The 20,881-nt window shown below is 41.9% G+C and overlaps 1 protein-coding gene across 1 annotated transcript in view; it reads right to left on the bottom strand.

Moving 5' to 3' along the window:
* LOC138605202 (protein kinase C-binding protein NELL1-like) overlaps positions 1-20,881 on the bottom strand; it is a 317,647-nt gene that overhangs the window by 72,100 nt on the left and 224,666 nt on the right. The window contains exon 14 of the mRNA XM_069677358.1: positions 5,926-6,048. Coding sequence (XP_069533459.1) covers positions 5,926-6,048 — 123 coding nt within the window. The remainder of the gene's footprint in view (positions 1-5,925; positions 6,049-20,881) is intronic.

Raw genomic sequence — 20,881 nt, 5'->3', positions numbered from 1 at the left:
CTGAATGGAAACTGAGAGGTTAAACGCGGTGGCAGTAATGTGACATTGTGGATGCCAACTGGTGTAAAAACCTCGAACAAGATGTAAATCAAGCGCAGTTCTGCAACAAGGTAATTAACAGCCATGTTTTCTTGCTTTTAAGTCAAGTCCAATCATGTCAGATGCAAGCGAGTAGCGACTACGTGAGAAGACACTTGACGGTGATACTGGATGCACGATGGAGGCAGAAACAGCAATGGCGTTGGCACCAGCTACTCCTGGTAAAGATGAACATAAGTTGTGTTGTTGTTAAGTTCGGACCACTTTCTTTTTCATTAACTTGTACTTTTACTTTCAGTAGTTAAGTACAATTAATATCTAAAAATACTTTTGATAATTAAGTGAAGTAAATTAGAATTAGAATTAGAAGTTAAAACTTTTACTAGAGTAATATTAGAATAGCTGACAGCTACCAAAGTCATTTTCTGGTATGATATCTGTACTTCTACTCAAGTTTGGCTTTCAGGTAATTCATCCTCCACTCTAAGTTTGTGCCAACGGGCCCTTTTCCAATGTCACATTGGATTCCCAAATTGTGTGTTTGGTGTGACAGAACTCATATGCTGTCCTGCATGAAGCCCTGACATCAACCGTATCTTTGTACTTTGGGATGACTTACAATCATATAGACAATGATCAGAGTCAGACCTCATCTAAGCTCTTGCATCCTTGCAGCCATATCTAGGAGGACAATCCTTCCCAGAAGAGTGGAGGCTGTTTTAGCAACATATTTAATGGCTGTAGTTTTAGAATGACATGTTCAACAATCATGTATGGGTATAACTGTCCGGGTGCCCACATGCTGGTGTCCATTTACCATATTTTATATTCCACCCAAAGTGCAGTCTTTCCGCCATGTTGAGCAATTTCCATGTATTTATATTCCATAATTCATATTCTAAACACTTTTCATGATATCCGCCTTGCTAGCTGCTGTGTTCAATCATTTGCACATTGACCGTGACTTCCCGAGTGAAAAATGTGGAGGTAGCCCTATAGTCAGGTTGTATATTGTCTGTGTGTGTGTGTGTGTGTGTGTGTGTATGTGAAGCATGAGCCTGGAGACAATCCAGAGGCAGAAACTGTGTGGCAGGCACTTTGCAAATTGCATTGATCTCTCCCTAGACCTGCCTTCCACCTGCCGCCCATCCTAATGTCTGTGTTACAGGAGGGTAGAGGGGGTGGGTGCAGTTGGAAACGCCTCCTTCTTTTTCCTCCTCCTGTTGTTTTTTTGCCTCTCTCCCCTCCTTGTCCTTGCATTTACCTTCTGCATCGCCTTCATGCTTTAGCTTTCTTAATTTATCTCTTTCCCCCTTGCATTCGCTCTCCATCAATCACACACACTTACACACATTCATATGGACGTCCACCTGCAGCAGCATATTACACATTTTCCTCCACTAATCATTGGTATGCCTTACATGCTTTCCCTTGTCCTGTCCCTCTAATTACAACATTACTAGTTGTCACGGTGATGAACAGCGGCGCAGATACAGAACATGACTTAATGAGTGAGAAATCATGGAGGTGGCAAGAGCCATGTTCCTCCGTTAAATTAGTTTTAGGTTGATTTAAATTTCTCAAAAGGCACTTTGACCAACAATCAATGGACTTCACTTTTGTTTGAACATATGTTTGGAATTTCAGGGAATATCAATCTGGATGTTTGTAGAATCACATTCCTGTATCATGTATTGTCTGGAGACGTTGGCTCTGTAACAGCGTTGATATTCCATGATGCAACATATTTTGCTGCAAGTTTACAGAAGTCATGCGTAAGCAGTGTGGGAAATCAAAGCCTAATTAGGCCTAATGATACTCCCATCACTTGGACAGCAGCCAAGCATAAGCACACAGTCATGGAAATTACATACAAGGGCTCCTTGCAAGCTCTTGGGATCTCTTTATTTACAATTTAAACACTAGACGTGAGAAGGGCTGCATATCAGATCACTGAAGAGTGGCATTGACTGCTTGGTATGATTCTTAGTCACCAGAAATTATACTTCAGATATTTACATTTCTAATTATAGGTTTTCAAATGTTATACTTTGCCTGATGAATGTCTAGCACCAAAGTGTTGGATCAACTCCTCCGTCGCCAAATCCAAATCCAGTACAAAATCTGCTGACCAAATCTTTAACCTTTCCGATCTTTTATTAAATCCATATAATATATAAAACTTTCAACCACTTTGAGCAACAAAAGTCAAAAAGAGCATCTGCTGCATTTATAAAATAAAACATAAAGATGTCGTTTAAAATACAAAATACACTGCACAACATGTGTTTCACACATCTGCTCTTTTCCTAAACTATTTTCTAGGAAAGTACTAAAAGAGTTGTGTCTCAATAACTTACATAATTTCAACCTTTTCAATCTGCTCTCAGGCCCTGTCACTCCACTGAAAAGACATGTGGGTGGTAAAGTGGTAAATTACCATTTCTTTGTATTGATTCAGAGTCCACCGCAGTGCTTCTAATACTTGATTTCAATGCAGCCTTTGATTCTGGTAATCATGGTATGCTCCTAGACTAACTAAGAATTTGGTATCTCTGGCCTGGCTCTTGTGTGGTCAAAATTAAACTTTCCAAAAGAGCAGTGTCTTTCACATTCTTTATGATGTTACAGATGGAATACCTCAGGGCTCTGTTCTCGGCCCCTTGCTTTTACCTTTGATATCTTGGCCGAATGATACGCAGCTATGAAATTAATCTAAACCTTTACGCTGATGACACGCCGCTGTGTATTCCTGTATAGTCAAACGATCACGATCAAATTGTTTGGGGCCATTTTGAGGCCGGCTCGTCCAGTGTGAAAAACTGGATTTCAAGCTCTGTCAAGACAGAAGAACATAGACACCAGTTTGATCAAGTTACAGTGATTCTCGAGAACTGCATGATATCTCAGTTTAACAACAATTAATATTGGTGTTACATTTTATACAACAATTACCTGCAATCAGGACATTTTCCACAAATGCATTAACGCTAAAATTAGTCCCTACTGACACCTTTCATCCAGAGTTGATTACTGTAATGTTTTCCTGTCTGACAGTTTGAGGAACAGTTATCAAATGGGTCAGAATGCTGCAGTAACTATCTTAATGAAAAACTGGCTCCCTACTTATGCGAGGTCCGACTGAAAAGTGCTTCTCTTGACTCACAAAAACGTAAATGGGGTTGCTCCTCCATACATGTCTGATCTGAATACCCCTTTATTCCATCTTGTGCTTATTTCCCCCTTTTTTCCTAGTTTAAATGTTATGCTGTCCCTCTCCCTTAGTGTCTCCGTTTGTGTGTCCTATGTGTACATGCTGTTCTTGCCTCCCTGTATGTGTTCTCTGTCCAGATCTCAGTGGTGGCGGGGGAGTTGTGTAGCGCAGACCCTGCCTTTCGGGACAACTGAAAGTGCTCAAAGACCTTCTGGATTCATGTCTTCATGTATATTTCACAAGGATAACAGAATATAGGATATTTTGGGGTATTTTGTACAGACTGTAAAGCTGTTTCGAGTTTGGCCTCCACAATAAAAAATGACTAGACTTTGCAAATAAAAAAAAGAGGGAAAAGAGAATTTCAGGTCTTGCCAGTGTGGACATTAATAGCCTATCAAACCACAAGGGTAATATACATGCATTACATACATACATTTTCTATAATATGCTGCCATTTTTGCCTGGTGCATCTTAGTTAGCTATAGACAGAGATTTCAGAACCCTGAATACACACAGCAGGTTTTCCCTCGCTTCACTCGCCTCACTGGATCCTGTGTAGGACTGTGTTAACAGGACTGTTAACACTCAGGTGCACAGGGGAGTCCGGTTCCCTGGATATTGCTCCTCTTTCTGTGTTTATGATGATGATGGACCCCTTGTGATGTTTGCTGTACATCAGAGAGCTCAAGCTGTGAACCTCCTCTGGCTTGAAAAAAGCTGCCAACACACTAACGAGTCTCCTCAGACTCCATAAAGGCCCTTCGGACCGCTATCAACTGTCCTGCTTAATCTGGCCCGAACCTGCAGAGACTGTCCCACTGTGGCAAGCTTCAGTGCAAATGCACAGTTAAATATAGGTCACACTGTACATGGCTGAGAGGACACATGAGCAAAGAGTCTAAAACTGGTGGTTCTGCATGTACATGCCTGCAAACACACTTAGAATGTCAGAGGCCATGTAAACAGCTACACAGCACTCACTTCCATTAGGCTCATGAAGCTATGATTAAGCAACAAATGCCACTGCAAGCTCATACATTCATTTTAATTTGACTGGTTATAAACATAAATATAAAAGGTTTTATGTTATTGTTCAGTTCAAGGAAAGGGTTGTTAAACAGCGTAGCGACCCCTGAATGGAAAATCTTATTGTTAATAAAGCAGCAATAAGTCACTCTGGTTGTAAAAATGGAGATAATTGACTGCTGTTCCTCGATACAATACGCTCACAGAGTTTATTAAAGATGCCATTTCTGAATTGGCCAGCCTGTGAAAAAGGCTACTTCTGGCTAAAAGCCAATATTTATTGGCAAGAAATATGCATTGATAGTGACAAGCTACAGAAATTACTCCACATATCAAGGTTGCACAGTTAAGCAGGAGGTTTCGAGCTTTCAAATCTCACGCAACATGGTACCAGGCCTGTTTTCAGACATCACGAGGTTACGTGGTGCAAGTATAATGGGCTTAAATGTTCAGCAAGAAAAGTGGTGCAAAAGTTACTGCAACAAAATTGGAGTGGCCAGAGCATCAGGTCTCATGCTGTACAGACAAACCGAACCTGCATGTTGTTTGACTCTCAGGAAGCCAAAGCAACAACAGAATGGAAAACATGCATCTCCTCTCAGACAGGCCCAAGTCTGCCGGCAGGTTTAAACCAGATTGCCTCTTGGGCGAATGTGGATCAGTGGAAGAGTTGGTCACCTCCCAATTGGATGGTTGGTGGTTCAATCCCCGATCTACATATCGAAGTGTCCTTGGACCAGACACTGAACCCCAAATTGCTCCCAAAGGCGTATCCATTGGCGTATGAATCAGAGTGAATAGTTGAATCCTGACTGGATATTGGCTTCTTTGCATAGAAGCCTCTGCCAACAGTGTAGGGCTGAATGTGACAAAGTGTAAACGTGCTTTGAGTGGTTTGAAGACTAGAAAAGCATCTATAAGTGCAGTCCATTTACCATTTTTTACCACTGCTCCACCATGCCGCCTGTGACCCATCAAACAACAGATTTCTGTACAACAATAATCACAATTTGACTTCATAAAGTTGAATTACATCCCAGCCCTAGTTGTGTCTAATGCATGTTACTGATCTGTGATACCGACCAGTAAAAAATGACAATCATGAATATGTGCTAAAATAATGAAAGTGATGACACAAAACCAATAAGTGCTTTAGCTATTACTCTGGAGAATACAAACAGCACTTTAAAGCTCTCTGCAGGCGGTGGAGATACAGCTTTATAAATAGATTAGATCTTTTTGTATGTATTATTGTCGATATAGTATTCTGCTGTATGTGCAACACGCAAAACCACACACACGTCCAGACAAAATGTCTCATTTCCGCCGCTCTCCTCTTTCGCGCTCCATCTGTACAGCCAACCCGGGCGAGTCGCCTGGGCGGGGCGACAGGTCAGCAGGGAGCAGGGTGGGCAGTGAGGGAGAGGAGGCACACATGTGGAAAAACAGGCTGAAACTGGTCCAGAATCAATTTTCATCATCTCCGCGGCAGCTGCTGCCTGGTTAGGTGATGTGAAGGAGGAGCGAACCAGACCGAGCATGATGTTACAGAGCAGAGGATCCGCCACCATCAAAGGGATGTGGAGGATGGTTTTGAGACTGCGTCTGTGTGTCTGGAGGGCTGTTCCAGGGCAGGAACTTACCTCTGCAGATGGTGCCGTTGCCCACGTAACCCGGCTTGCAGGTACACAGGTGTCCTCTGATGGTGTTGGTGCAGATGGCGTTCTCATCGCACAAATTTAGTCCGCTGGCGCACTCGTCATGCTCTGAGGGAGAAAAAGAGAGAGAAGCAGCACTCAGTCAGAGCAGCTGGGTGTTTGTGTGTTAAAGATCATTGGAAAATGCTTATTTCTCTCTCAGCTGAGAAATTCCACTGATGAGAAGACGGTCAACAAGCTAATTGGTAGAAAAACCCGAGATCCCAGCTGGGATTTACTTCCGTCAACAGCCAGCTTTCTTAACTGTCTATGTTTCCAAACACCTGTTCTGCTTAGCATGTTCAAAACAGATATTAAGTGGTTTCTTTTACATTTACATCTTTAAACATTAACCAGGGCAAAGATGCGTTTTTTATGGCTGTTGCATTACTCTAAAACCATCGGTTGGTAGAGGTGTTGGGAGCAGCAGCTGATATGCCAGGTGTGCGACTGATTGCTAAGTATCAGCAGCAATTAGCCTAATGATGTTGGCTTGGATATTTGTGACTAGTGAGACGAAACATCAAGAAAAATATCAACACTTAACATTCGCAAAATCATGTAAACAACACGAGGCTTCTAGAAGCTTTCCGACCCTAAATCCACACTGTTTACATGTGCTAATAGAAATTGGTTGCTTAAAATGAGTGTGTTTGCACGCTCATTAGTATCCATGTTTTGAGCCTTTTCCAGGTTTCTGTTGGATATCCTAAAAACAGGAAATTATATTTACATGCACAAAACATGGATACCTAAAAAAAAACAAAGAATAACCAGGGAAGGTAGTGCACATGTGGACAGACTAAATGTCTCAATATTTCCCAGTGTTTAATAAGTTGCTACTGAAACACTGCACTACAGCATCCACAAATATAACACTGTATTTTCTCATACAAGTCTGATTTAGGAGACAAAAAGCTCATACATCTTTTCCTGTCCACTATCACATCTTAAACGAAACGCATCTCCATTGCGAACTTGCTCATCATATCACCGTAATGCAGCAATGTTTCAACAGTTGCTACTGCATTGGAGAAAAAAGATCTTTATTACTCCATAATCAGGGCTGGCAAAGCATGCAAGCTGACAATAAGCACCAGGTGCACACTTGTGCATGATCGCCAGGACACGGGCTCCGACTACTTTCTGAATCTTCTTCTGTGTCTAACTGTCATGTGCAACAAACCGTCTACTCTGCCACCTACTGCCGAGCGTAATTGTACATAACTGAACAAAATAACTCAATGTCGCAGTATATTATGTACCAGAATGCTCAAAATCTTTTGACAGGTGCACCAAGAAACAAAGTAAAAAGAAGTAAACTCAGACAGGGGATAGATTTATTGTTGCTTGGGTGCTTTCAATGAGTGAAATCCAACACTGAACTATGCATCAAAACTTACAGCATGACTCCCTTTGTTTGATCTTGCGCCTGTTGTTTCATTGTTGACTGCTTTTTAACAGGCTGTGCTTCCCTCTTTAAAAGGCCTTTGGCTGCAGATTGCTGCAGTGATGCCAGCTGAACCAGCCACACTGCAGAAAGCAGCCTCATATCAGCTGAGTCCTCTACAGCTGACAGCAGATAGTACGACTGCTGTCATGTCAAAAACTTGCAAGCGCAGTTTTGACATTTCTCTCCTTATCCTTGAATCGAAAACCACACGGTGCTTCATGGGCTGGATAAATTGTAATGCCATAAAAGTGAGGGACGATTTTATTGTAAAAAACAGTGCAAGGTCAGCAGAACAGAAATATGGCCAGTTGCATTACACAGAGCTTTAGTGTACATGCTCAGGGTCACTGTTTTATTTCCTGCTGGGTACCATGAACTGCTCTCTTAGCTTTTATATGTTTGCTGTGAGCTAGAGGCCTGAGGGAACAGGAGGAGAACTGCAGGTGGTGCATGGTTAACCACCACTAAGAGACCTTCTACTGAACAATAATTCACACTACTGCTTTGACAGAGTAAGTCAGGAATGCACACAAAACGTTAGCTCAAGTTATTTGCTAAATATGCTTGAATGTACTTGATGGTTAGCTGCATCTGCTGAGAACCTTGGAAACTGTTTAAGCCATATTCCACCAAAAACTCACTGCCTGCAGCCTGAAAGGTGGCTCAGAGAAGAGTGTAGCTTTGATGCAACACATTTTACCCCTCGACCCTACCACTCAGCCCTAACCATTTATTTTGTGTGCTTCTGTGTGGGGTAGAATGTTTCTTTCCATTTCTCTGAGAGATTGAGGAGTAGTTGTCATCTAGCCAGGCAAAGAGCCTTTGGAACATGGCTGCTAGTGCAGGGATGGTACACCATTTCTTCACAGGTAATCCATCCAGCCATCCATCCAGCCAGCCAGCTTATCCTGTCCAGGATCCCGGGGGCCTGGAGCCAATCCCAGCTGTCATGTGGCGAGGTACACCGTGGACTGGTCGCCAGTCAACACTCAGAGGGAATCATGAATTGTTTTAAAAGCCATTAGCATATCTTAAATGCAAAGGCAGCTATTGGATCGCTAGAATAAGTGTTCCTTAAAAAATCCTGTGACAGTAGTTATTTCCATGTCCCATGGATGAATACGACCTAACAAATGCTTTCCCATTTCCTAAGGTAAAGAACACTGATATCACCACTTGAGAAACTATGCGTTTGAGAGAACGCAGCATTCAAGCCTGAAGTCTCGTTACTGGGAATCAAACTGCAATAATGGACGGGGATTTGAGGCTTTAACTCCTGTGTGAAGTGTACCCTTAATTGCTCAGTGTTTCCATATGGTGCAATTTGAATGGCACACAAAATATAAGCAAACAGAGGCATGCTTGAAATCGGCACGATGCAACACAAAATCCAAAGCATGGACAATTCCTATTTCCAATTTATCACGATTCAGAAGTCTCCTTTTCAGAATGTATCATGTCACCAATAGAGAATAATGATGACTGATTTCTGACAGGTGTGGTTTTGTAACTCCTCTATTCCCCTTTGCATCAGCCTGCTGCAACATGTTAATCACAGCAGAATCTCACGCGACACTTCCCATACCACATGTTCAACTAATTAACCCTGCACTGATAGATCCTAATGAAGCTGCTCTGGGCCTGACCTGAGGCAACGGCAATCCTGCTTAAGTGGCGACGCACAGCGAGAGAAATAGAAAAGTGAAATCGGTTTCATACATTTTTTAAAAGATATGAAATAATAACAATAATGATCCCTCTGTTGTTCATAAATATGGAATTAATGTATTTTTGGGAATGTGTTTATTGATTTAAATCTCGCTGCTGAGCTTATCACGCTGCAGTTAATGCATCTTCAATTAGAATCTAACATGATTTTAGATGATTATAAACAATACATTAAAAGAAAGCCTTGATGATGCTGCAGCGGGGATTAACAGCGGCGCTGCACTGCTGGAGCCTCTTTTTATATCAAACCATGAACTGTCTCTTTAAGTGCCAGTCAGGACCCGGCCCTGAGGCTGCCTCCACTTACAAGGTACACACTCACTAAAACACACTCTTCATTATTATGCAAAAGCCTTGGTGGGAGTCATGACTAATACATTCCCCTTAATTAATGAATGTGTTGCTCATGAAGCCCCGAAGCAACTGGGAGAAATTATTTAGCTTTTCTGTTCCCAAGGATTTCCTCCCCGCGTTGAACTATAAAGTGGAGGTAAATGTCAACAGTGCCACTTGGATGTGTAGGAGTTTATGTGAAGGGATATAAAAGGCAGCCTACTTTAATGGTGGTGCAATAGAGGAAGAGTTACAGAATTAAATATTCAGTGAGCTAATGGCTGCGAGCTGATGGAGGAAGAGCAACACAAGCAAAACACTGGCGGCCATGGATGCTTATTTACTGTTTAATGTCCTCTAGCCAATTTTAAATTATCGAGTTGGAGGTATAAACAGACAGATGCTGTGGCTGAATTGATGGATAATGAGTTAGTCAGAAGCTGCCAAGCTGCATAAGCAATAAATCCACTGGAAAAAATACTTGGGGGCACTGCAGTTCCTGTTGCATTGCAGCACAAGAGGCGCTGCGACAGGTTTCCTAAAAACTATGTTTTGCTTTACTCATGTGTGTAGTATTTTGAGCCTGCACAGAGCACAAGGTGCAGAGGTGGGAGGACACTAATAAAGCACTTAATGCAGCTTTAAAGCAAGCATGTCAAACATTGCTGTCTTGGTCTCTCTGGTGACACCTGTGGTGATTAGCAATCATCGCAGGGCTGTTTTTGAAACGTAGCCAACACAGATCCAAAAAAAACCTCCCTCACTGACTTGTTTGCAATGTTTTGGGGGCGATTTGCACTTGTTTTTGAGGTTTCATCAATTGTAATCCTTCCTTTGTTTGTTCAACCACAGTTTACCTGCAACTCAGCAAATCTCATAGACTGTATAGAAGGGGCGTAGTTTCTGGTTTCAAAAGTAAAGCAAATGCGAAAGACAGCATTAATTCTAATGGCCAGCAGGGGGAGACATCACTGGTTGCAGAAAAAAAGTCTGAGGGCCTAATTTACTAAAGGATTTTGAGGCTTTCGGCCCACTAAACCTGTGCAAATGACACAAAAAGACTCCGCCTCATTCTCCAAGCACACGTCGGGGGTTGAATGCACCCCAAACTGCACAGCACAGCACACACACAGCTCCATGCTCCGGTGCTGTTCGTGCATGAATAAATGAGTCATTATGCAGACATTTGTGGCAAATTTGGCCCATTTCTATGCAAATGAGCCTCGTGGCAAAAAACACCTAATTCACAAACTCTAGCGCTAACAGCACCGCGCAGTTAGAGAGGAAATATTACTGTCTGCAGATATCTGGTGGTAACTGCAGCGCAGTATGATAAGGGCTGAGTTTCCACTGGTCATGACGACGATTACACCTTTTGTTTGACCCAAAAAATTAAAATACCCGTAAATACAATCTGTTCATAATATATTGTCATTATTATCATAATCAGGAGACGGATCACTCTGGGGCTGTGCGAGGCTCAACCCTGGCACAAGAGCACACTTTGTCCGCACGTGTGGATACGGCCTGGAGCTGTTACGCAGGACGGGGATTATTATATGTGGATGAGTTGCTGTTGCGGGTTCAGGAAATGCAGCTGGGTTACAGAGAGCGAAACTAGTAAACACCTGTTGAGTCTGGGCTTCACAATAAACTGTTAAAAAAGCTGCCCCCTCCTCTCTCTGCTCATCATCCATATGTGGATGGAGTTGAACTTGGAGCTGCAGACAGCTCCTCTTTACAATCAGACGCAACACCAGAGCAAACTGCGCAGATCTACAAAACTTTGTGGGTGTGTTTGTAGTGGAATATCATCATGCACGTGGGTAAACGACCTACAGCAGTGGTTGCTGCAGTTTGATGGGTTGATGGAAAGATAAATGAACTCTTTTGAAGATGAGTTAATGGAATTTATTAAGCAGTCAGAGATTGGTAGGTTGTAACAGTAAGAGTATCCAAGGGGGTTATATTTTTCTACAATGAACTAATCTGAGTGATGGATGATCTCGTCCCTGGAAAGTTATTACATGGACAGTATTAAGCTCAGTGATTCTCCTGGAGATAACAACAGGCTGGTGTGAGCAGGCTGCCTGTCTCTGTCAGCTTTGTCTAATTAGTGATGATTATAGAGTGATGCCGTGTCAGGCCTGGACATGTTGAGGTGACCCCCCGAAGCGGCGGGCTAATGATGCGTAATGACTGATCCTCGGAAGCGCGGACAGCTGCCGTCACACTCGGAATGCTTCCTGCACTGTCAACACAGCCGGCAAACACCGGATAATAGAGGGATCAGAGGTATGACAGGAGACTTTTCCTCATTTCACAGAATTACCAGCACAAACAATATGTCTCATCATAAGGCAGGTCCCAACTAGAGCTTGTTTGCAATTAGTCCCATATGGTTCTGTCATTCAGTGTTCCCTTCAGGGTCAGTAGTTATGTGAGTTTGATATTAATATCTTGGACACGTAGGAATCATAATCACCAACAGGTTTTCTCACATATTAGTTATTTAGTGAAGGTGAAGCATTGCTGCACCGGATGCAAGAAAACAAAGCACATTTTTAATTCATTGTTTGACCTTTTAGGGGCACAACAATGCGGGACTTTACACACGCACTACACAAGGTGCTTATAATTGAACATGAAAGATTATTTAATTTATTTGCACAAAATCTTCTACATCCATATTGTTTCCCTCTGATTTCTGATGTCGTCTTCCTTCATGTAGGTGAAGTTGTGTCATAAAGCCTTGCGATATTTTTCTATTCAACTTGTTCAATTTTCAATCAGCAGAGAACCAATTACCTCGACTTGCACTGCCAATACATAGTGTGTGTTCACCTGCTTCGCGTGAAGTCGGGCTCTGTGCTCAGTCTGAATTACACAGAAAGAGAAGTGTCGAACAGTGTTGAAAGGTAACGTGAACTTAAGTACAATTCTGAGGTACTTGACTGCCTCCATTTAGTGCTCTATTATACTTCTCCACAACAGTCTAGAGGATGTAATCCACCACATTTGGCAGCTGTTGTTCCTTTGCTGATGAAGCTTTTACTGAAAAAAGCACAGGCGCCTAAAAAAAGTCAGCTGCAGAAGCTTATAAAATACAATGTTTTGTATTTTCCCACTGGTCAGAAAACCCGCTAACACCCGACTTTTTTGCTTAATGGGAAAGGTTACAATCGGCATTCAGACCCGGGTCAAATGACTCAGCAGTAGACCCGGGTAATTATCGCCTCAGCTCCAAACGGCATTGATGGGAACACAAAACCCGTGATGACACGCTAATCTCCGCCCCCTTTCCGGCACGTTGCTATGCTCCGTCTGTAACTTCTGCGACTCCTTGTCATCTCAGCTACAAATTCAACCCGTCTCCGTCCAAGATAAACAGATTGAATGAGTAATAGATACAATAAAGACAATAACCCTGTTTCCGGTGCGTCTGTGACGTCAGGAAAGAGACCGGCAGAAGAATACTCCACTGGCAATGGGAACAGAGACAATCAGCATCTATAAGCAGGTCTTCCCAAGTCTGAAAAACCTGCATCAACGCGCTAATTTCGATGGGAAAGAGGTACGATTTATCCTTTGGCACATAAAGAGGATATGAAGTAGTTACTGAAACATCAACATAACTTTAACACTTTTTATATGTCTACCACAGTTTCTCTCTCACATTCTTGCTGGGCTGTTAAGGGACACGAGAAGGCCGAGTGACTCAAATATTCAATCAAACCTGACTATATTTATGATGTTGCCTAGCCGCTCTGCCTCATTGTGAAATTCAATGTAATCTGTGTTGAAGGATAAAACTAATAATTGATGATATTTCGCAGAGTGGATAATAATATCTTTGGGTGTCATAAAAGATAATGATCACTTTGAAAATCAAAGAATCTCACTAATGCTTCACTGAGGTCTATCGTTAGACACAGCAAGATTCAGCTTTTGCTGTAATTCACTCCAAAGCAGATCTGTTTGAGAAAAGACGTCTTTTCTTTCATCTTATTTTGCTTGGTATCTATTTATACGTATATCTTTAGATGTTCTGGTACTTTCTCTGATCTTTCTCTTTTACTGTACTCAAACTGTATCTGCGATGTCTATTCACATGATGTTCTTCAAGTCATAGAGAAACTAAACTGCAGTCAGTGTTATTTGTGTATAGAAATGATGTCGACTCATATGACAGATTTCAACTGTCTTCTGTTCCTATTGTGACGTCATGAGAGGCAGCGTCACAGAGGGGAGATACATTTCCTCCCGGTGGCTGCAACAAGGACTACAACCCATCGTGGCATCCGTTAAAAGACTACAAAGCCCAAGGAGAGCAGGGCAGTGAGAACAATGGTTGCTGCCCGGCATATGAGCCGATTACCCTAGTGAAGGAAAAAGTCCAACAGGGTGGAGAGAAGAAAGAGGATGACTGAGACGAAACAGAAACAGGGCTTTTGTCAGTTTAACAAGATAGCAGACGAGAACTTTGAGTTAAATCCCTGTTTTTGATTTTGTTTGCAAGATTTAAGTTTACCTGTACGACAAGACTTAATACATCATCTTTATGTTGGGAAGCAACGCTCCACTGTCTTCATTTCCTGCACCCACACCTCCAAAGCTCCAAGAGAAAAGCTCCCGTCCTCTCAAGACATCACACTATTTTAATGCTCCGAACTTTACATTTTTTTGGGAACGGTCGCTCAAACAAAACGACGGACTCGGTGTGTATTAGTAGAAGTCGGAGTAAAACCCACACCTCATGATTCACTTTTACTTTGCATAGTAAATTTCTGAAACGTGTCCTCATCTTTTAAGCTCCCGCTGTCATCTCATCCAATAATGTCGAGCAGAACACTTCAATAATGTGAAGTTTAATGACCAGTGACAGGCCCATAAAGACGAGGACATGGCAGGATATTTCAAGGGTTTTTTCTGTCCTTTTTTTTTTTTTTGCTAACTCAAAGTCGTCATGCTCACTTTCTGCCTCGGCCTTGCTGCTCACCTTGACGTGGTGTGAACTCAGCAGAGATCTGTCCCGTGTCACAGGGCAAAACATATTGATTGCCTGTCATACCATTTAGCCCGGAGGACATGGATTTCCATCAAATTAGTCGGAGAAAATTTCTGATTTTCCTGCAGAAATCCACCTGGAGTTCAAGAGGCTGCTTTCTCTTGACCTCTCTAGTCAATTAATTCCACCTTACACAGCTGCTTCTCAATGCTGCTGCATGCAGGCCATGTGTACGCTCACAGATAAGAAAATGTATTAGAAGGATTTTAATAGTACCCAACATGGCTTTAAGGGCTTCCATGCATCCGGGACCTTTATGCATGCTGCTGACTTTCTGTCCTTTTATGATAAATATGTTCCTAGACTTCCCCTCCTCTCTTATTTTTATGGCACAGCACACAATAAAGAAGCGTAATGTATGTTACATCCAAATGTTATGTTTCTCTGAATAAAGAAATCAACATATTATACATGCTGTGTAATGTTCTGAAGAGGCTCAGATTTTCACTTTGGAGATCAGGGGTTCACATCATTTAACCAACACCTTGACCCTGTCCTTATCCTTAAGCAGGCACCTTACACTGCTCTAACTTAACCAGACCTTTACCTCCATTAAACATCTATGTTGCACTTTTATAACAGAGTGCTTTACATGTTGTCTATCATTCACCCGGGCATCAAAACACACACATTCATAGGTGATAGGACTGCTTGGATGGAGGTTCTCACTCTCACAGCTAGTGAACGGCAACAGTAGAGACATCCAAATAGTCTTTTAGTACACGGTGTACATGGTACTAGTATTTGTTTGATGAAGCCCGAAGCGTGACGCTATTATTACATTTCAGTTGGTGATTTCCTTATTTGGTTTGGGTGGGAGGATCCGCGGTAAAACCCGGAGCAGCTTTCTTGCATTGTGTTTCTCTGTATTCTTTTGAACTGGACTGAACTGTGAGGCAAACAGACTGTTCACCTGAGCGGACTGAACTTAAAACAGAGACTGTGGGACACTTACACACAACCCGCTCACTTCTATTGCTATTTTGTTTGCTTGTGTGAACACAATTTCGAAAGTCTTATTGCTCGTGCATGGCTGTTGCTTTTTGTGGAGATAATTAAATGACTATTGGCTTGCTTATTGTTTGTACGGTTTGACAAACTATTTTTGTTCTTTATTCTTAATATCAGACTTGCCTCTGACTGACACCCCACATTATTCTCCAGAGTCAAAGCCACTACAACTTTTTAAACTCATAAGAATATCACAAATGTGCTTCCTAATTCAAAATCTCAAAGTCTCTGTCAAATGGTTCCAGATTGGTTTTGGATATTTATTATGAGAATAAAATAATAAATTCTGCAAACCACCCACTGCAATTGTAACAGAGGGGCTATTCAGCTGTTTACACGAAGCATGAGTGATGTCTATGACTGATTATTAACTGTAAAATGAGCTGGTTTTGTCCGCACACGAAGGGTTACTATCAACCAGATTTAGTGGATGCTTAATGAGACCCTCAACAAATGCATTTGACAAATTTCCCAATGCTACAAAAAATTATATTACTTTTTACAATGTTAACACCAACATTTTCCAATAAAATGTAGTAGAGTATCGTGAGAAGTTAGAAGAGAAATGCATAAAGATGGTGTGTGTGTAACTGCCACATGTTGTTATTTACATGAAGCACTTAAGTCCTGCCATTTAAAACTCAAGTGCCTCTCGCTTTGCAGCGAGTATATTTGCATTATGAATTACAGAGTCTCCCACAGTGGCATCAACACTTGGTTTCCTTTATAGTGTCCTGACCTCCCAGCTCATATCCTCCCTGCATGCAGCTGCAGCACAGAGCCTGCTGCCAGATAATCCAATAAATTAACTACCCAATGAAATATACAGCTCGAGGCAATAAAGTTGCTTAGGCTGCAATTCACATTAATGAAAGCATGTTCCATTAATGTGCTCTGTCAGTGTACATCCATCCCATAGCCAGAGTGCATTATTATTCCATGCTTCTCCATGTGTTTCCAGCCAGGGGACCAGGGAGACAAAGCATCAAAGAAGAGACAAACTCAGAGAACAGCAGCGGAACGTGGGGACAGATATCTCTTTGGATGGTTGTACGCTTTGCACACTAGCAGGACAAAAAAAAACCCAGTACATCAAACCTTTATTGGGAAGCTAAATATAAACAGCAGCTTCTCCAAGGCAATTACAAATGGATGAAAGGGAGGACTAAGGAAAACTTATCAGACTCCTTCCCCAAACTGTGTTTGATGGGCTTATTAAATTGGTTGGTGGCCAGCCAGCCTGAAAGCATGACCTCCATTTTTGAAGAGTTAATGTATACAGGGAGGGTTGCCAAGGTTTTTCAGGCTCGTCACACCTGAGCTCCACATTCATTACATGTATAATTGGAATTGGATTTGATCAAATTTTCATTAAACATATAATGTGTCTTGGGTTTGGGGGGGATGTACGCTTTCCCAATACTGGTATTTTGGAGAATATACGTAGCTACTGACGCATGAAATTAATGGCAGCTTCTTTCAGTCAGACATATCTGAGTGTGAGCATATGTCTATGAACAGCTGGCTGATAAGAACATGAGAAAGTATTGATCTGTAGAGAGCAGAGGAGGGTAGGAGAGAAATATACATCACGGAATCAAAGACGGCAGCAGCACATGATGTGGCTGATTAGTGGGATAAAAGCAAACTGTTATATCTGCTCAATTCAATCAATACTGTTCAAATACCACCGCGTGTTCATGTCGCCTACAGGGACAATAAAGGAGACGCAGGTGGAAAAACGAATGATACTGATGAGGGCATGACTTCTGTTATTTTGTCAGTCAATATCAACACTTAAAAAAGCAGTCCATTGATGTATTGGTTGTTTTTCTCCTTTTACACAATCACTTGTTTTACAGTTACAGTGTGTAAAGACGACAGGCAGTCAGAATGTTTGGTAAGCTGGGGAGGATTTATGTTTAGTTGAAGTTATTAAGTTCACATTAAAAAAAGTTACAATTCTCTATTTTAATTGAGGAAAAAGGTTAATCAATACCAGATTGTTCTAACACTGTTTGTTCATTAAAACCTACAAAAAGTAATGCACCATCATTTGTACAGAACCCACCCACGTGGGCGAGCCAATAAGATGAAGGGCGGTTCACACCAGCCTTGTTTAGTCCGACTGAACCGAACCCTGGAGCGCTTGTCCCCTCGGTGCGCTTCGTTTAACATAAAAATCATCCTATAGAACATTTGTGTATTTAGGCTTCTATGACAATAATCAGCCGATACAATCTGTTTGTGAGGGACTATCAGCCGACGGTTTTGGCCTGAGACTGAGATGGTATTCCTGGTGAGACGCTACAGTGTCTTGGGTCCACTGATAAGAAGCTGAGCTCTTTATCTATTAGAGTGTTTCAGTGTCTTCATACAGTCATACACTGTGAATGCTACAACTTCTTATATATGAGGAATGTACTTTTAAATTCATCAGGGCTAAATCTGCTGTTTAGGCTTATTTACAGGACCGAGCGGAGGAGCCGAGAGGAAAGAAGGACCTTAACCCCCACAATCCAGGGGTTTAATCTGTATCTGCGAGCCTTATCAGTGCTGCTTAATGCAGAAAACAATTCCCCTAAAGCCCAGAGAATATAAGATAAGTACACAGTGGGAGTGGGACAGCCATTCCCACAATTACCCATGGCAGACAACTATTATCCAGAAGTCAGAGATCATAATGACCTTCCATGGGGGAAATCACTGGAGTTCTGCTTTCAGTGCACCATAAAGACTGAGGGTTAACACCAGCAGCATCTGCACTTCCAACATCAGCTGAGTCTGAGCTCAGCGCTTACTTTAACTAAAATCCATGTTTCTTTCTTGAAAATAAAAAAAAGGATTTTATATATTTCCATCTATGCGTGATGACCCAACAGCCTTGAAGGTTTTGTATGTAGAATGAAATATACTCGTATCCAGGAAGGTTTGATAACACTGGTTATGTTTTAGCCATAGGATGAAGTTGAATGATTGCTTTGTGTGGGTTTGAAGGATTTTGCGGTCAACAAGAAACTAGTTGTTGTTGCACACCAGTCGAGGGATTTTTACAAATACAAAGAAATCCACAAAAAGGGTTAACCTTGAACCTGAATTGGTGCTTTGGAGTTTCAGACAACTTTAAGATTTCTTTGACTGTAACTCTCAAGAAGCACAGAAAAGAGAAGGAAGAGAAGAATGTAGTCTCTGAAGGAAATGCACCTCACTTTCCTTTTGAGGTTGTGTAGTTTCACCTGAAGAGACGCCACGTGTTTTGTGTTTTTTAATCAACAGAAGAAAAAAACAGAAAGAGCCCCAGAACACCAGCGGACCTTTAAGCTTCTGGCTGACTGCGTGACAACTGCTGTTTGCAAAAATGAAAATTAGCTTGGGAATAAGCACCACTAAGCACCACATCCACTGACATTATAAGCCCAGAATGTTTAGACCTGTGTTATTTGGTGCTTTCATGTTCAGTCTGTATTCTAAAATGTTTAACCTTCAAGACCCCATAGTGCCCCGTAGCACCCGTTCTATCTCTCTATCTCTATATAGCACCCAAGAGCGCCCGTCATTTTAAAGTTATTTTATGTGTATCAAAAATGACGTCAGGAGATTTGCATTGTAGATACTTTCAGTTGTCACAGATTACCCAGAACCGGTAATACACGTTGTTACGTTGCAGTCAGAGTTGTAGCCTTTGGTTTTTTATCGCGGGTTTCCATCCAGTTTTCTACGGAAGTGTCGGCGTATTTATGGAAGCTGTAAGATTGTGTTGTGATCCTAACCACTGTATAATGGAAGATGTGAGTTTACGTTTTTTTGCATTAAATCACATAATCACGTCACTAAACAGGAGGACCTACCAGGCTTTCCCTGCCAGAGACGGACGCTGCTTTCCGGTGGGCAGTGCGTCCCCATCGGTCGGGAGGACTGACTGGGCCACAGGGACTTTTCCTCATATATTGAGGTTGCCAAAGACACGACACATTACTGCTGTCTGTTCATGTAACGTGTTGGTTGAAAGCCGAGCGTCATCCAGTGAAGTATCAGTTTTGTTGTCAGGCTCAGCATACAGAGACAAATGTTGTGGATCACACATTTGTTATAAACTTGACCTAAAGTCACACTGATATATAGACACATCTATGAATCCCTGAGTTGAGTAGGGAAATTGTTCTAGCTATTTACAGCAGCTTTAGTGCTATTTGTTGTTTTTGTTTTTTTTGTTTTTTTTAAATAGTCTAAAAATCTTAAAAAGTTTTTTAAAATGAAAACAACTTGTAATCGTCACTTTCTTCCTGTTTTTTGTGTTTGTTTGGACTGAGAAGGAAAATGAGAGTTCTCTGTCTAGAGGGTTAATCAAATAACTGTGCATGGAATCAGTTATCAGCTCTTATTCCAGCAAAGAAACACTGCACACATTGAACACAGAGTAGGAAGGGCGGATGGAAAAAGCGATATAGCTTGATTGGCCCTGAACCCCTGAGGTGCAGAGGCATTTATTGTCTATGGCATGCTGCAAATCGGCTGCATTAAGCATGCTGGGAAACCAGGGGCCAGGTCAAAGGTGGCTGTGGGTCGAGAAGGCGTAAAGGATCCAAAAATTAAATGTTGCTCAATTTCTAAACAGTTGCGTGTGAAACCAGGAAGTACCAACGCCAGAGCACTGATAATTATATCACAGTTGATAATCTATCAAAAGTGTGACAAGAAATAGTTTGAACAACTCAGATACTTTAATGCAGGGGTACCTGTATTTGTTCAGAATCAATTTCTTGAAGCATCCACATTTCTTTATGTCATTGTGGAGAAGTAGTACGATTGAGAGACTCCACTCCATGGTTTGATTGATAGAACGATAATGTTCAAATAAACTGTGTAATATAAAAATCACATGTCCTTAAAAATGTCCTTAAAATGGGGACACCAAATGCTGTTTGTCCAACAGACAGGCTGCAGCACATTGTGTCCACACAGTGGGCTGTTGGGGCTGCATGGAGGTGACAACAGCTCTGTGGCATTTTGAGAAGGTGAATATAGAACCTCACACTTCCTGTCACCTCTCTTCTTCCCTCTGTCCATCCCCTGTTTCCCCAGAGCTGCCCGCCTGCTTCCGCAGAGGTGAAATCAAGTGGAACCACAATTACCGCAGCCTCCTATTGTTTACAGGACGCTTCTTCACAAAAGGACAGACACCTCCGCCAGGCAGGTTAGACAAAGAGAGACGAGGCCGAGAGTGTCCGAGGCAAAAGGTGATACATGATGTGTCATGTAAAAGCAGCAAAAGGTGACACTTTATTCCTCTGAGGAAGGAGCTGCAGATC

This window comes from Semicossyphus pulcher, unplaced genomic scaffold, assembly GCF_022749685.1.
Source record: "Semicossyphus pulcher isolate SPU_LCO1_2020_fin unplaced genomic scaffold, fSemPul1.0.p SCAF_1, whole genome shotgun sequence".
Classification (NCBI taxonomy): domain Eukaryota; kingdom Metazoa; phylum Chordata; class Actinopteri; order Labriformes; family Labridae; genus Semicossyphus; species Semicossyphus pulcher.
The sequence above is the reverse complement of the archived record's forward strand: the minus strand, read 5'-3'. Positions and strand labels throughout refer to the sequence as shown.